This window comes from Zingiber officinale, chromosome 6B (genome assembly GCF_018446385.1).
Source record: "Zingiber officinale cultivar Zhangliang chromosome 6B, Zo_v1.1, whole genome shotgun sequence".
Lineage (NCBI taxonomy): Eukaryota > Viridiplantae > Streptophyta > Magnoliopsida > Zingiberales > Zingiberaceae > Zingiber > Zingiber officinale.
In genome coordinates, this window is record NC_055996.1 from 60,793,283 (window position 1) to 60,809,737 (window position 16,455).

The 16,455-nt window shown below is 34.0% G+C and overlaps 1 protein-coding gene and 1 pseudogene across 9 annotated transcripts; one reads left to right on the forward strand and one right to left on the reverse strand.

Moving 5' to 3' along the window:
- The first annotated feature begins 5,106 nt into the window (after nucleotides 1–5,106).
- On the forward strand, nucleotides 5,107–8,363 carry LOC121992520 (annotated as a pseudogene).
- On the reverse strand, nucleotides 7,972–13,844 carry LOC121992519 (monodehydroascorbate reductase 3, cytosolic-like). 9 transcript variants are annotated; one of them, XR_006114932.1, is made up of 13 exons: nucleotides 13,627–13,844; nucleotides 13,353–13,424; nucleotides 12,604–12,655; nucleotides 11,838–11,918; nucleotides 11,401–11,519; nucleotides 11,032–11,251; nucleotides 10,129–10,247; nucleotides 9,927–10,052; nucleotides 9,472–9,612; nucleotides 9,084–9,396; nucleotides 8,795–8,893; nucleotides 8,205–8,699; nucleotides 7,972–8,097 (listed from the first exon to the last, which is right to left on the reverse strand). XR_006114932.1 is itself a non-coding variant. In XM_042546964.1 (11 exons), exons 1-11 carry the CDS (start codon nucleotides 13,795–13,797, stop codon nucleotides 8,930–8,932), a joined length of 1,449 nt encoding a protein of 482 aa, XP_042402898.1. In that variant the 5' UTR covers nucleotides 13,798–13,844; the 3' UTR covers nucleotides 8,853–8,929. The 9 variants fall into 9 exon arrangements, 4 of the variants coding, with proteins under 4 accessions (XP_042402898.1, XP_042402899.1, XP_042402902.1 ...); XR_006114930.1 differs by having other exon boundaries at nucleotides 9,070–9,396; XR_006114931.1 differs by having other exon boundaries at nucleotides 8,205–8,893.
- Between the last annotated feature and the right edge of the window lie 2,611 nt (nucleotides 13,845–16,455).

Below are 16,455 nucleotides of genomic sequence, written 5' to 3' on the forward strand. Positions count from 1 at the left end.
TGTATCCATATTTAATAAAATCTGAAGGGCCAAAAAGTAAATTAATAGATAAATTATTAGTATTAAGAATCTGATTTAATTTATGAAAAAAAAATATTTTCAGGCTTTTTTTTTATAAAGTGTAGAATTTGAAGTTTGGCATAATTCACCTCTGATAATAAATATTTGTCTTTTTTTTTGTGGAGAAGTAAAATTTAGAATGTAAAATTTTCATAAAGAAAATAATTATTTTTTAATAATTGTTTATGTTAAAAGAAAATTGAACTTTTTTACTGAAAGATTTCAAAAAAGAATTGTTGATAAATATTTTTTTTTACTTTTGGATTTTCTAAAAGTAAAAAAAGGGGGGGAATTCACAAACTTTTCACTTTTCTAAGTTTCAAAAACAATAAATTAAAATTATCAAAAAATCAAATAGAAAAAAGTAATAATTTTAAACCTAAAAAATTGAGAAATTAATGGTAATGTAAACTACATAAAAGATTAAAAAAAAAAGATACAAAACTTATACCATGAGCATTTGTGGATCCCAAAAGAAGAGAAAATATCACCAACAACAAGATATTCATGTGAGCCATTGCTTGAACTTGTGAAGAATTATTTGATGGATCCATCTTTCCTCTTCAAACCCGCGCCTATTTAATACTTTGGAAGAGGAAGAATTTAGATTGCCAAATTTTGAATCTAAAAATAGACTTTCATCAAGGAGAAACTCTCCTCCTCCCTCTCGAATGCCAAATATAGCTAGCCATTGCAAGTCGATGGCTAGATATTTGAGACGGATTCAATCCATTGATCGAGATGTGAGAACTATAATTAGAGAAGAAACTCAAACACCTATCTTTAGCCTACAAAATCTATACCCTAGAATTTTTTTTTTTTTTCAAGAATATGATCTACTTTATGCGTCAACATGTGCTATTAAGAAGCAACATACAAAAGAATTACTAAAAATAATTCTTGACTAGGATTATTAAAAATAAAGGGTCAAATTAAGATAATTTGATTAATTTGTAGTTTTGTACTAGATTAGGTTAAACAAGTGATATTGGACAAATGTGAAGATTTTTTTTAATTATTGAGGGGTTATTTAATTAATTTAAACAAGATTATTTTCTTATAGACTAGTTAACAATTTCATGAGCTGAGTCAACCTTCAAATTCATTGACTTAAAAGTATTTGAAAGGCAATACTAGTCAATGGCACAAATATTTCCAAATTGGAAAGTTCAATTTTTGGACTTATATGTCAATTATAAGGGGTGGAATAATTCTTGACTAAAATTTAACCTAACTTAATTTTTTGGATCAAGGAAACTAACTCAAAATTGTATCCCAAACTAAGTATAATAAAGGTAAAAAGTTTTAATTTGTATGATATTATGGATTAAAGAAGTTTAACCTTATCGCTTCCTTAACTATGAAATAGTTTTACATCCAATAACCCTACATGTTGTATCTAAATAAACAGATAGTTATGGTTGATTTTACTAAAAAAAAAGTTATTTCATAGCATAATTAAAAATAAACTTCTATTATTGTAAATTAGATTTAAATTTGATAAGATCTTTGAAGAAAAAAAGATACAAATTTAAGATTGACTCTTGATGATCTTTCTTCATCAATTAATCATGATTAAATATTCTAGTAAGATCAAATTCGAAAAGACCTCAAATAGAACATCCTAAAAAAACACCTTGAAAGGATTCCCATTCCACTAAGAGACGCCAACTCCTTTAAGTTCGAGATGCTCTAATTAATTAATTAATTTTATTAGGTTAATTATAGATAATATCTCCAAGTTGAAAAAGATTATTCGCTTTGTCACTTTCTTGTAGCAAGTGGATCACTTTCTACCTCATAAGTAGATATATAATTAATTTAATGGAGATTTAACACAAGTATGTGATAATGAGAATGTGTTTAGAGAGTTAGGTCGTGAGCCTATAGATTGTCTAGTTTAAGGGGTGTGTAAAAGTGAATTAAAGCTTTCGAAAACGATGTGTTAAGTATCGTAAATATTACTTTCTCATAACAACTTCGTTGAGACCGTACATCATAGACTTTTCGTGTCAACTTCTATTATTCATCATCAAGTTGTGGTGACCATTGCTAATGGTCTATTTATGAAGTAGCCAACTTTGAACAGTCCAAAATCATGATCCCAAGTCACAAACCCTATCACCATCACTAGGGCAAAAAAATGCCACACCATCTAATCTCCACCACTAAAGAAAATTCAAGGAATAAAACAAAATAGGCTATTCTCCTTCCTTTAGTCCTCCTCCCCTCTCTCTCTCTCAAAAAAAAAAAAAAAACAAAAAATATATATATATATATATACCCTTCAAGTTTAATTTCATTTTGATAATTATTATCTTACATATTTTAATTCTGATTATATATATATATATATATATATATATATATATATATATATATATATATATATATATATATATATATATATATATAGATATATATATATATATATATATATATATATACCCTTCAAGTTTAATTTCATTTTGATAATTATTATCTTACATATTTTAATTCTGATATCAATCCTGCTTAACCACTATTTGGATTATATATATATTTACACTGTGTGTGCGCAAAGGATATCACTGGTTTTAATTTTTTTAAATTTTTGAATTAAAAAAATAATTAAAATTTTTTTAAAAAATTTTATTTCTCGGATTCAGGCTTTGGGTTATAGTATCAAAGTTATTTTTTTTAGATTTTACCTCTAGGATTCAGGTTTTGGGTTATAGTATCAAAGCTATTTAGGGTTTAGGCTTTGGGTTATAGTATCAAAACTATTTTTTTTTTAAATTTTACCTCTAGGGTTCAGACTTTGGGTTATAGTATCAAAGTTATTTTTTTTTTAGATTTTACCTTTAGGATTCAGGCTTTGGGTTATAGTATCAAAGTTATTTTTTTTTTAGATTTTACCTCTAGGGTTCAGGCTTCCCAATTAGGTTATAGTGTTTGGTTTAAAAAAAAAATTAATTTAAGCATTTATTGAGTATTATAATATGTTGAGGGGATATATTAATGTATTAGAAATTTATATAAGGAAATGTTAATTTTTTTAATTGATTTTTTTAATTTAAAATATTAAAAAAGTAAAAAAAAAATTTTAAAAAACAAAGCTAAGTTTAATTTCATTTTGATAATTATTATCTTGCATATTTTAATTTTGATATCAATCCTGCTTAACCACTGTTTGGATGGTAATCTTGTCCGAAAATCGTGAAGAAGGTTAGCTAGAGATGTAGTTTCTAGGTTGACCATGTGTAAACCTCGCTCCATTTTATAACACAAGAAACGTAAGTGCCAAGCTAGGGAAAGAGTTCCTAGCATTGACCCTCCGACGCTCAAGTCAATTACTAGAAAAAAGGAAGGAAGCGGGACAACAGTAAAATAATGAATAACGCGTACCTTCGCCTATGCGTAGACCCCCCTTTATATAGCACCCCAAGGAGTGACGTGCACGCTCCTCAAGGTGTGGGCACGTTCTCCAAATTGTCCTATGAAAGGACATGCCAGAAAAGTGGCTCTGACACCATACTTTAACAGGATATGTGAATCCCTGATAAGACAGTAGAAACTTTCGTCATAAAATACTCCTATTAACTATGTCTCATTGTCAGCGGCATTATCTCCCAAAGAGATATCAATGGATATGAGAGGGGTCACACTGCTTGACCGAGCGGAGAAGCCGCTCAGTTGGGGATCCCCGCTCAGTAGACCTCTGTTGCTTCCCTACAATGAGTTGGTTCGGTAGATTATTTTCGCCCAATTGGGCATGCTCTCCAGTCGCCTTAATGTTCCTCCGCTTTATGATGAGCATATGATATTCTTGTCGTAGTGATCTGAGTTGTACGGACGTTATGCTCGAACAAGTCACTTACTGATCGGACACTTCATGCCCGATTGGCCACTAGCGCAGACATCCGCTCAACCCGCCTTTGATGAGCCCGTTGGTTCCCTGGTGTTGATCGCCTTGACTTTGATCTTCATGTTGGCCTTGACTGCGACCTCCACGCCATCTACTTCCTCCGTCCTTAACCCGCACTTGGTGGGCCCCTTATCACCACATCATATGGATGAGCGAAGGTTCATTAATGGAAGGAGAAGAGAGGGAAAAGGAGAGGAAGTAAAATGTTTATATTCTCCATGTTTAGGAGGGAGGGAACGTTCATTAATATATATTATCGTGTTTGGGAGGAAAGTGAGGGTAACGAAGATTAAATATATAAAGTTATAAAATTATTTTCATTTTTATTAAATACGTACGCGTTCAAGAACCTAGTGCATTTTAAATATATTTATTGATTTAGACTTACGCGTTCAAGCAATTATAGTTCATTTGTTAAAGTTGACATCTGCGTTGGCGTCAAAGTCAGCGTCGACGTCAAAGTTAGTATCGAAGTCGACGTTAGTGTTAAAGTCAACGTCAAAGTCAGTGTCGACATCGAAATCAACATCGGTGTCCCCGTGGCGATATGAGTGTTTTTTATTGCAACACAAAAGATAACTAAAATAATGATTTTTAAAATTAATATAATAAAACAAGAATAAAATTAGAATACAATTTTTTTTTAGTTCCTCGTACTCTTCCTTACACTCCAAATCAGGATATAATTTTTTTTTTTATTTCATGAATAAGAAAAATTAAAATTTACCTTCATTACTTTTTCTTTTCATAGCTCACTTCTTCCCCAAATAGAATTTTAAAATTTTTTTTCTCCTTCCCTCCCCCTCCTCCCACACAATGCAGTATGCGATCTCCATTAACAATCACATTAAATATTTATCCCTCTCAATAACATTTTCTATTGATTCAGGCATTTGACCTTTTAACCCTTTCATGAATAAGATTTTTATAGTAATTAGTTGTCGCAAAAAAAAAAATTAGAGGAAATAAATAATGATAGAAGCATATATGGTGAAAATAAAGTTTGGAATGAAACTATATATAGTAAAGTAGAGGGGTGAAAAGGAATAAAGTGAGGCCTCAATATTAAATTAACACAAAATAGTGGACTGTTATTTGACTCGATTCCGTCGAGCCACCATTTCTTACTTCTTCCGAGTTGCCATCCGAACTCACTGGAGCATTTCGATCGATTTCCATCTCCGACTCACGCTCGCACATTTCGAAGCGATCGATCGCTCGAGCCACTGCCTCGATCTCTCCCTCTCCGATACCGCATTCCGTTGCCCACTCATGGAGACGGAGGCCGCCGGTGGCGAAGACCCCCGTCCTCTGCGGACTCAGAGAGTCCTGAGCCGTCCGCCGCGGCCACCAGGCTCCAGAAGGTCTACCGTAGCTATCGCACCCGCCGACGACTCGCAGACTCAGCCGTCGTCGCCGAGGAGCTCTGGTACCACCCCGCTTACTCTTAAAAAAAAGAAGTGTCTCTCTCTTTACGTTTGCGCCTTGATCTATCGGTCGATGGGATGAACCCTAAAAAGTGTTTCTCGTCTTTCGATTGTTGTGGAGGTGGCAACTGTTGGACTTTGCTCGGCTCAACTACAGCACCGTCTCCTTCTTCGATCATAGGAAGCACGAGACGGCGATCTCGCGCTGGAATCGCATGGGCATGATCGCTTCCAAGGCCCGTTTCCTCCCTCGATTTCCTTCTTCTTGCTAGATTCTCGACAACCCCAAATCGAATTTTCGATTATTTTACTAGAAATAAAGATCAAACAAATGCAAATTCAGGTTGGACAAGGATTATCCAAGGACGACAAAGCTTTGAAGCTGGCTTTTCAACACTGGATCGAAGCTGTGGGTGCCAAAACAAGACATTTATTGTTGCTCTTAATTAGTTATATTGTTCTTGTTTTCTTCTAGAGAGTTCAGCAAAAAGTGATCTTTTGTCTTGGACCCTACTACTCTATGATCGACTTCCTCTCAAAAAGAAAGGAAATATTTGATGGTGTTTTATTATTTTTTCCCTTCATTTTGTTTAATAAAATTGCAGATTGATCCAAGGCATCGATATGGGCATAACCTGCACTTCTACTATGAAGAATGGAGTAAAAGCCAAGCTGGTCAACCTTTCTTCTATTGGTAAGAACTGAAGCCATATAATCCTAGTTAAGTTTGGTTTAGTGTTGAATTATGTTTGTTTCATTCAATTGTTCATGGTGTTTTGTAAATAACTTCTAATTTTATCACAGATGAGAAGCTTACTATATCAGCAATTCCAACAATAAATGAATTCCAGAATCAGTAATAAGCTTTAATGAATCAAGTAAAAAAAAAAAATCTTTCATTTCTAACAAATTTTGTAAATAACTTCTAATTTTATCACAGATCTAGGATATTGCTAGCTTAACTCTGTATATAGTTTTTGAGATCTTTATCAGTAATAATTATTTTATTAATTATTCAATTAAACATACATTGTTATCCTCTAAAGAGTAAATGGGTAATATATTGACATTTTAATTCATTAAAAATTCTTTCAAAAAAATATCACAGGTGTTGAGTTTTAGTTTGCTAGAGTTGTGTTATATATATATAAAGTTTGTGCTAGATTTGTTAAAACATCAAAAGTTCAGATATTTCTAGTAATTAACCTTTTATTATTTTTCATTCCTTTCATGGCAAATATTAAACCATGAAACAGAGGGTTGATATAAACTGCAATTTGGCCACACATACTGCTAGGAATGGTTCAAAGTTATGAATTGGAATATAGGTCTTGATGGAGGAAATTATGGCACCTAAATTTATATAATGAATTATGGATTTATAAACATAGATGTTTGTGCTATTTTTAACTTGGGCTTAAGCACTTCTGGGTTAACAATTTAATAAGTTAGTTCTATCTAAGCGGCCAATTGGAACTTCAAACCGATAACCTTGCCAGGTCATTCTCCAAATCAATATGCTAAGACCGGTTAGAGGTGAAACAATGTCTCTTTACCACCTGATCTATGTTTCAATATTTATGCAGGTTGGACATTGGTGATGGCAAAGATTTGGATCTTAAAGAATGCCCGAGATCATTACTCAAGAAGCAGTGTGTCAAGTATCTTGGACCTGTAAGATCCTTTCCTTCTATCACTTAGGTTGTTGAATGATGGGAACATGCAAGAGGCTGTCAAAACTACTTGCCATTGCTAAATGTATCATCAAGAGGCAGCTAATTCTTATTGTTGACCTAAGGAACACTAACATTATTGCGCCTATGACCTAATGTTATATTAACACTGAATTTTGTCAGCAAGAAAGAAAGCAATACAAGTACGAGCCGGTAGATGGTAAGATTGTGCACAAACTTTCTGGTGAGCTTCTTGACACCACTCAAGGTGGAAATAAAGAAGCAAAATGGATCTTTGTGATGAGCACATCCAGGAAATTGTATGCTGGTCAGGTAGGATATTAAATTCTTGGGATTCACAGTGTTCTATGGTGTGTGCATTTTGTTCCCGTCTTTAGTAGTCAATTACTAACTAATTGTAGCTGCTCAGAAGAAAAAAGGAGTCTTTCACCATTCTAGCTTCCTTGCTGGAGGAGCCACTGTGGCTGCTGGAAGATTCACGGCGGAAAATGGGATCCTCAAGGTGGGATACTCAAACCTTTGAAGTATTATATAAACTTAAAGTTTCATCAGTTTTGTTTTGTTGAGAGTTGTGTTAGAACCTGAAACAAATGATATAGTAAATCTTATGCCCAATATCACTAATTACTACCAACTCTTTTTCTGCTCATGGTTGGCTGGATCACAGCGTATTTGGGCATACAGTGGGCATTACCGGCCGAGCGAAGAAAACTTCGATTATTTCCTAAGCTTCCTCAAAGAGCATGGGGTTCATCTGGATGGAACTCAGGTAAATTGTTGTTTCAGTGCCTTAATCAAAACAGTGGTGTTTTTCTTACCAAGGATAATTATCAGATATTATCATCTTCGAATGAAGAGTATGACAACGATGAGAAACAACAGCTTGAGAAGATGATCGATGCTTTCAATATTTCTAAAGCTCCACAGCTAGTTCTGCCTACAGAAGTAACAAAAAGTGCAACTGAGGAACCTACTTCAAAATTGCCAGCTGATGATGGCACTGCTCATGCTGAATACAAAAGGACATTATCCGGTGGCCTTCGGAGCCCAAGACTGGACGTGCCTAAGAAGGCGATATTGGAAAGGATTAACTCAAAGCAGAAGGCAAGTTCTTACCAGCTGGGGCATCAACTCTCTTTGAAATGGTGCAGCGGAGCCGGTCCAAGGATCGGTTGTGTGGCAGATTATCCAGTGGAGGTAAGAATGCAAGCGCTCGAGTTTGTGAATCTGTCACCAAGGGTCACCACTCCATCAAAGATCCAAACAGGTGCTTGAAATATCTACTTGTCATGTCATCTGCATTTGATGCTTCACGGCAGACATATGATGATATAAAGATCACTATTTGATGTCTCTGTTGGTTCATGCCATGTAATTGGTACTTAGAAGTGACAAAATTCAGAAATAATCAAAATTAGTAAATCTTTATTTCATTGCAGCTCAAATCAACTCCAACTAACCAGAACTATACTGATCCCATGCTATTTCCCTTCGACGATGTAGAAGCTTACCCTTGCATCTTGCTATTGGTGGCGCAAGGTCATAAGGAATCTGCATCTGATTATGGCTCAAGGAAGGCCCGGAAGACGCCTTGCCTCATGAACCATCTCACTGCAACAGCAATTGTGAAGCCCATCTTAGAAAATTTATCCTCACTTCTCATCGCATCTTGCTGAAGGCCAAAATGCAGAAAACCTCACACTTGCCTCAGCTCAAACTTTGGAGGAGTTGTATGTTTGTCAGAGATCAGAATGATACGATACATTGGTGGCAACTGCCACGGAATTGGTTTGGCTATCAATTAGCTGCCAAAACAAATTGTAGAAGCAGAACCTTTATATTCAAAGGTTGAAGTTACCAGTACACCAAATATTATCTGAACCAAAAAATTACAGGCTCAAAAAATAAAAAGAGTAAAGTGTGTAGGACCATAAATAAAAGGTGATTCAGCAATTTAATACCAAAATCATATCTTAGGTACCAATTAGACGTTACTTGCAAATGTAAGACCATCCTCTCGGAGTTGTTCAAGATCCTGCACGGGTGGCTGGAGCTTAGCAACCTTGGCTATCAATTTGTTTTCCTCCGGAGATCCAGATTCGAGAAATGCACCTACTACTTTACTATCCTTGATCCAGTAAGCACCGAACTTCGGATTTGCAGATTTAGGATCATTATCTCCGAACAGCACGGTATCACCGACATTGTCACCGTAGAATTGCCATGATAAATCAAACACACGAGAATAGAAGTACGGGAGGTAGTCATACTCCTCTATTGATCTGCTTTCTTCTGCTGCCTTAATTGCCTGTGAGAGATGAGACAGAAATAAAATAATGATAAATTCCAATGATACAAGTATTTATTCATCACGAAAGATCACCTTTACAGCGTGTTCAGCTGATCTCCTCGCATGATCAACATGTTCAACTCTCCTATCTTCGCCATAGAGCTTCAAAGGAAACGTAGCAACATCTCCCACAGCATAGACATCAGAAATACTTGTCCTGAAGAAACCATCAGTCTGTAAGCAATACAAAAGGTTAAACAAAGAAAGTACAGCTTTTCAATAATTAGATTCAAGTTGTATTCAACACCATATTAGTGAATCATGATGGATTATTAAGTAACAAGCAGATATATCTAGAATTTCATTAATTGCTTTGTTTATCCATATTCTTAAAAAGGCATTTAAAATTAGAATGATGAACAATTGGTACCCAATAATGAGAAGTAGAAATGATAAACTTACAAATAAAACTTCCATGCAATCAAAAAAGACATAGTCCTTCCAATTATGCTGATACCAATGATTCATGAAGCAGAGGTAGATCTAACCTTAATTCCGCCTTTCTCCTCTTTAACCTGGCCTTTAAAAAGTGTAACAAGCGGTTTTCCACCAACACCAACAACAACAATGTCAGCCTCTAAAATTTGTCCATCCTTCAACCTTACAGCCGTCACCTGATTAACATCAACTTCACAATGAAAATATACTTATGGATAAGCATTTTAATCCTCCAAACGCATGAAGGCTTACATCTCCAATTGAATTGGAATCAAATCCAGCAGCTACTGTCCCTTTAACTATTTTGATCCCTTTATTTGCATAATAACCCTCATAAAAAGAAGCGATTTCTGGAGTAAATAACCGTGGCACTGCAACAAGAAGAAAAAAATTGCATGAGCGCAGTAGGTTACAAATAATAATTAAAGGATTTGATAAATTTGTTAACAATGACAAACAGCCTGTCTAACCAGGTGATATATTTGTTAATGAAGTTTTTCTTACAAGGTGATGGGTTTGTATAATGTATTTTCCAATTCTTGGGAAAAAAAACACCACCATAACTACATAAGGATATCCTTTATGTAGTACAATGAAATAAATTAATAATAGAATAGAATGAAATGAAAAAAAATGAAGAATATTGCTTCGTTCTAATCCTTTTGTCTGGTTGTATAGTGGAATAATTTATTTTATGTTTTACCTATTTCCTTTATTTAATTATTCTATTTAATACGACCTATTGATATATCTAGTCTTACCCAATATAACTTGTCTTCTCGATACACTTGACTTGGTCAATCCATCCAACACAATCAGTTCGATCGACAACTCAGTACATCTAAACCTATCTGGTTCACTACTCACTAGGTCCAATCAGGATGACACAATTAGTCAAGCATGACAGGCATCACTAACTCAATTCGAATTCCTAGTTCAAATAGCCAACTAGGCTCATCAAGCATGACCAGACAGACCCAATCTACCAGCATGGCTCAGATTCTCTAAAGTGCACGATAAGCACCACAATTCACATTCCATTCTATTTTGCCTTATAAAACACACCATAAGCACCATAACAGAATATTCTTCTCAAAATGGAAAAGAATCAAAATGTTAACAATTGAAGCAATTTATGATAACAATGTAACTCACTGCACCAAGGATCAGGGTACACCATAGTGACATCAAAGCTATTGATTTTCAATGCTGCACCAAGTTCCAGACCAATGTATCCACCTCCAACAATTACAGCTTTTCCACCTTTCTTTGATTGAATTGCAGCAACAAGTTTATCAGCATCATCAATATCCCTTAAGTAAAATATATTATTTGCATTTGCACCTTGAACACCAACATCTGATAGGTTCACGAACTAGATGACATAGATACCCACCAGCATAAAGTAAGATAAGGAATTGACATCACATAAAATGGTTTAAAGAGGAGAATATAATCTAATCAACTAAAGAGAGAAGATTGAGAATACTATATATAGCAAGAATTCATAATTCCTTGACTTACTTGAGATCCAGTAGCAATGACTAGATTATCATACTTGAAGTTCACATCAGTTTCACTGGTAAGAGTCTTGCTTGCTAGATCTGCCTTTACAATTTCTGTGTTAAGCATAAGCTCTATGCCTGGAGACAAAGTCAATAACTAACTTTGAGGTTATTAAAAACAAATAGTCAAGAAGTTTTAAACAAGGAACTTATTATTAAAACATAGAGAACAGTCACTTCTCGATTAAAGAATCGAGTAACTATCATATGTGAAATATAATTAATTTATCCTCAACTTTACTAATTCAATCAAGAAAACTTGGTGCTTACACAGTGTTTCATGATCTGTGAAAATAAATAGGTAAATAAGAAAATAAAGCTGAGATGTAGTTATTTCAAAATGTAAGTAATTACCATCTAAAAGCAAACTGGGAATAATAACAAGTGACAAGCTACCTTTCTCAGAATACCATGCTGGAAGCAATCTTTCTCCCCCACTGCCAACACAGACATGAAAACCTGGTAGCCTTGCGGCATCTGTACACGAATATAGATAACCAAAATCAAAGAAAAGAAACCACAAGAAATTAAAATTTCACTACTTATAACCATCTAGAATGCAATATAGATTCACCATATACATGGGAAAGGAAAAAAAAACCTACGAGTTCTATAAACATGAAATTGGTGGATTTTAAAATATACTAAGAGCAAAGATTAAAAAAAAATATTCTTCCGTAAACCCAAAGATATGCAGCTTGCATCACGGAAGGTATATATGCAATATAAATTCCAGTTATGAATGAAACATAAAATTGAGATAAACTTTTAGATTCTTGGGTGATCATCATGTGGTTCTTAGGCTAAAAAAATTTTTTAGACAATAAGTTGCTTTGTTGTCTTCTATAAACAAATCAAACTTGTCATTTTGTTCACATAATTGATGATCATTTATGCCATTATGGCTTCAATAATTAATCAGACTAAATTTCAACTTTTCTCTTTAAATCTGAAGTGCAAGTGCATATCCATATCAAGGTTTTCAAAATATATGTGCTTTTAATGCTCCATATCAAACTGAATATAAGTAATCTAAGAGTGATCTTCAAGTTATAGCATGGACTAGATTTAAGCTAATAGAACCAAATAGATCAAATGCAAACTGTTCAAGTCAGAATTAAAACAGTAAATATTTGCCTATTTCCTCAAAAAGTCGGCATACCTTGAGGAAAAAGGTATCCTTTGCTAAGTGCTGGCCGTTCATAAGGGGCAACCTACATAATTTAGAAAGACCCATCAGTAATAGATCTACCGCTTCACTAGAAAATTTAAGAAATGATCTGAGAACTAATGCAAGTGCAGATTTTTGCCTCATTAGAGGTAATAAAGGATCTGACTTAACCAATATTGCTATAAATTGGGAGGAAACAAGAAAATGATGCAGGTCCGAATTTTTGCCGAATTATAAGTTATTAAGGATCTGAATTAACCAATGTTGCTACAAGTTGTGCGGAGACAAGAAATTAATGCACGTGTGTATTTACCTCACTAGAAGTAAATAAAGATTTGAATTAACAAACATTGCTAAAATTGGGAGACAAGAAAATCAGACAAGTGAGCATTTTTGCCTCATTAGAAGTAATTAATGATCATAAATAACCAATGTTGCTAGAAGTTGCGAGGAGACAAGAAAATGATGCGAGTGTCAATTTTTGACTCATTATATGCGATTAAGGATCTGCCAATTTCCTATAAGTTTGGAGGAGACAAGAAAATGAAGCAAGCGTGAACTTTGGCCATAATTTAGGATCCAAAATCACCAACTTTGTTATAAATTTGGAAGAGAGAAGAAAATGATGCGAGAGAGTGAATTGGTGTGAATTTTGCATCATTATAAGTAATTAAAATTTTGAGTTAACCAATGCTGCTATAGATTGGAAGGAGGCAGAAAAGGCTGATAGAAAACCATACCGACTCTTTCGAGACGATTGCAAGCTCCCCTGGGTTAAGACCGAGTTTAGCGAATTCCCGAGCCGCATATCCCTAACCACAGAAAAAAAAATTGGAAGATTAATCGAAACTAGATGACTATCGAACAGATTTGAGGTTCCTACAAGTCAATAACAGCAACTTCGTATTGAAAAGCACAAGCGTTTCTCGATCAATGTTTCAAAAAGACTTATACACAAAAGCACGAGATAGAGAGCTCAGATCGAGAGGGGAAAAAATAAAATAAAATGCTCACCGCCGAGACACCGCCACCGAGAATGACGTACTTGAAGTGCCTCTCCGCCGCAGATCCGACCGAGGAAATCGATCGCGACGAAGAGGAAAAAGAAGGAAAGTAGGATGCGAAGGAATTAGAGAAGGGAGGAGGAAGGAGTCGAGATTGGAGGCGAAAAAGAGAAGCCAACATATTTAGATCGAAGAGGAAGGCGAAGATGAAATGATACGACTTACGACGCCGCTGCTAGCTCATCTTATTCTTAGGCCGATGGGCCGCATCGCGTCTTTGCGCACGAGTCGCGACGGGTGCTGTGGCGAGCATCCAACGGTACGAGGAGAAGGGGTGGGCATGTTAGGACGCTAATAGTTTGACACGTGTCGAAATAACAAATCAGGGTCGACATTTAGAGCGTGATAACTGATCACTTGGAGAATCATAAACCTTCGTTTAAATTTGCATCACCTATATAAAGTTTATCATTTATGTACTTTTTTTTAGATCTTTTCCTTTATATATCCTATCTAAATAATCAGACCCTTAAACCAATACATAATAATTTTTTTTTAAAAAAAGATCATTTTCTTTCGAAAATGACAAAAGTTAATAGTTTAATATGCAATTTATATCACAAACAACTATCCTTTTTATAAATAACACAAAATCAAATGTTAATTGTGTAATATGAAATTGCACACTTTCTCCTATTCTGTCATTGTCTAATGTTAGTCTACCGGAGTGCAAACGAACGAACTGGTTAAGTTTTTCGAACCGATTCAAAAAATATTAAATTTGTATTTGAAATTATAAAATTTGATCATAACTTCGAATGTATTTGATAGTTTTTTTAATCAAATTCAAATCCATATGTTTTGTTCAATTGTTCATGAGCTGTTCAGACTAAATTTGAATCAAATTCTAATTATTTTTACATAATTTTAACTTAAATATATTAAAATTAAATTTCGAATAATTTGAATTTTAGTCATTTCAATTTTTACCAGGTACAAAATACTTGGTTGAATGTCTAATCATAGTATGTAAAATCTCGATCCTAGATTATAGGATCATACGATTACTACGATCCAGAAACAAAAATCAATCTCAAATTATGCAGAATCGATTTTCTAATAGAATCGTAGCAAGATTAGTAGGATCGTAGAATCAGAATAGAATTGATAGAAACTTTGAGATACCATAACTTTTCATTCTAATTGAATCACGAGATATATAATATATCAATTCAAATTTATTCATAGATCTATAGTTAATTACCATTTTTATCCTTAACCAATATCTTTAAAAGTCTTTCTGGAGGCTATTTTTTTTTTCTTTTGCAAAATTAGGATTAGTGTTTTGAGATTCTTTAAACATTTATTTAGTTGTTTTTATTTAATAATATTATGTTTTTTTTTTCCTAAAATGATAAATTTTGGATATTTATTTCTATGTATTCTGCATAATCAATAACCTTTAAAAGATTATTTTTGATGTTTATATTAAAATCAAGGATTCAATAACTTTCACTATATTAGATGTATTATTAGTCTTTAAATTGGGTCATTTTGTAAACCAATAGAATATTATTAACGCTAAATACAATTATTATTATTATTATTATTATTAAATTAATAAAAAATTTATACATATGAAAATATAAACATTATTGAGAGCTAATGTGCTAGAATGAATGGTAATTAAACTAATGTTAATTTAAATTTGTATAGATAATAATATCATCTAAGGAGTGAATATCATATAATAATATCTTCTGAGGAGCGAGTGTAGACGGTTGTATGTATTGTTGCCTATTTGACAGCATTGATCAAACATAGGAAAAAGCTATAACCACTCACAGTGATCTCCCGAAGAAATCGAAGAAGTCGTCGGATGTCGCTGCTGTCGGAAGCACGATTACAGGTAACCAGAAAGTGCTTCAAGGTTCACGAGCCAGGTCCTTAGACTCTCGGATGTTCTCCTTTGTTGGACCAACACTGATAACCATCGCCTCTCCCCTTATCCTTCTGTCGATCCCTTCTCATGGCTTGGATGCACAATTTATAAGAAGATTGAGGAAGATGAAGGGGAAAGGATGCCCCTTCGTCTCCTTGGCGTTTATAGCAAAGAGAGGCATTCGCAGCAATGAGAGAAATGAAGGCGAAATGGTTCCCCTTCGTCTCCTCAACATCCAACATCTCTCACTCATCCAAGTCAATCCATAACGTTATATGATTACATAGACCATGTCAGTCACATAGACTACGAGGTGATCATGTCATAATACCAAAGTCAAATATTAATTGGTCACAAAGACTGATTAAGTCATATAGACTATTTGACGATCAGGTCACGAAAATCAGAGCAAAATTAATTAGTAACAAAGACTAAATAAGTCACATAGATTTTATGATAATCAAGTCACGAAGACCAGAGGATAAATTAATTAGTCACAAAGGTCATGTAAGAACATCCATTCCATACATTAGGGAAAATGGTTCATGCGACAGCAAACATACTGAGCATTTATTGCTAAGAAGATTATTACACCTTACATAGCTGTTCTTTAGAACGAATCAGAGACATCAATGACTTGCCTTTACCCCAAATTAAATTACTTACATCATTATGAACATCTCTAATCCCTCATATTGACTATATGTTAAGAGCATGTTCAACGTCTCCAATTAAATAAATTATTCACAATTACATTTTATGCACTGAACTAAAAATGTAACTGGTACCAGTGAATAAATGTCACAAATGTAAATCAATCTTAATTTTCCTTTTTAGCTAGAATCTATTCATTCTAATAAGTCGCTTTCCTAGTTATGCTCCATAGACCGAATCATT

Excerpts from the sequence above, each read along its gene's own strand:
- LOC121992519 (XM_042546964.1), bottom strand. The coding sequence starts at position 13,797 with ATGTTGGCTTCTCTTTTTCGCCTCCAATCTCGACTCCTTCCTCCTCCC. Across the intron at positions 11,252-11,400 it reads TCATTGCTACTGGATCTCAA|TTCGTGAACCTATCAGATGT; the intron begins GTAAGTCAAGGA and ends TATGTCATCTAG. Across the intron at positions 8,965-9,083 it reads GGATGGTCTTACATTTGCAA|ATAATATTTGGTGTACTGGT; the intron begins GTAACGTCTAAT and ends TTTTTGGTTCAG.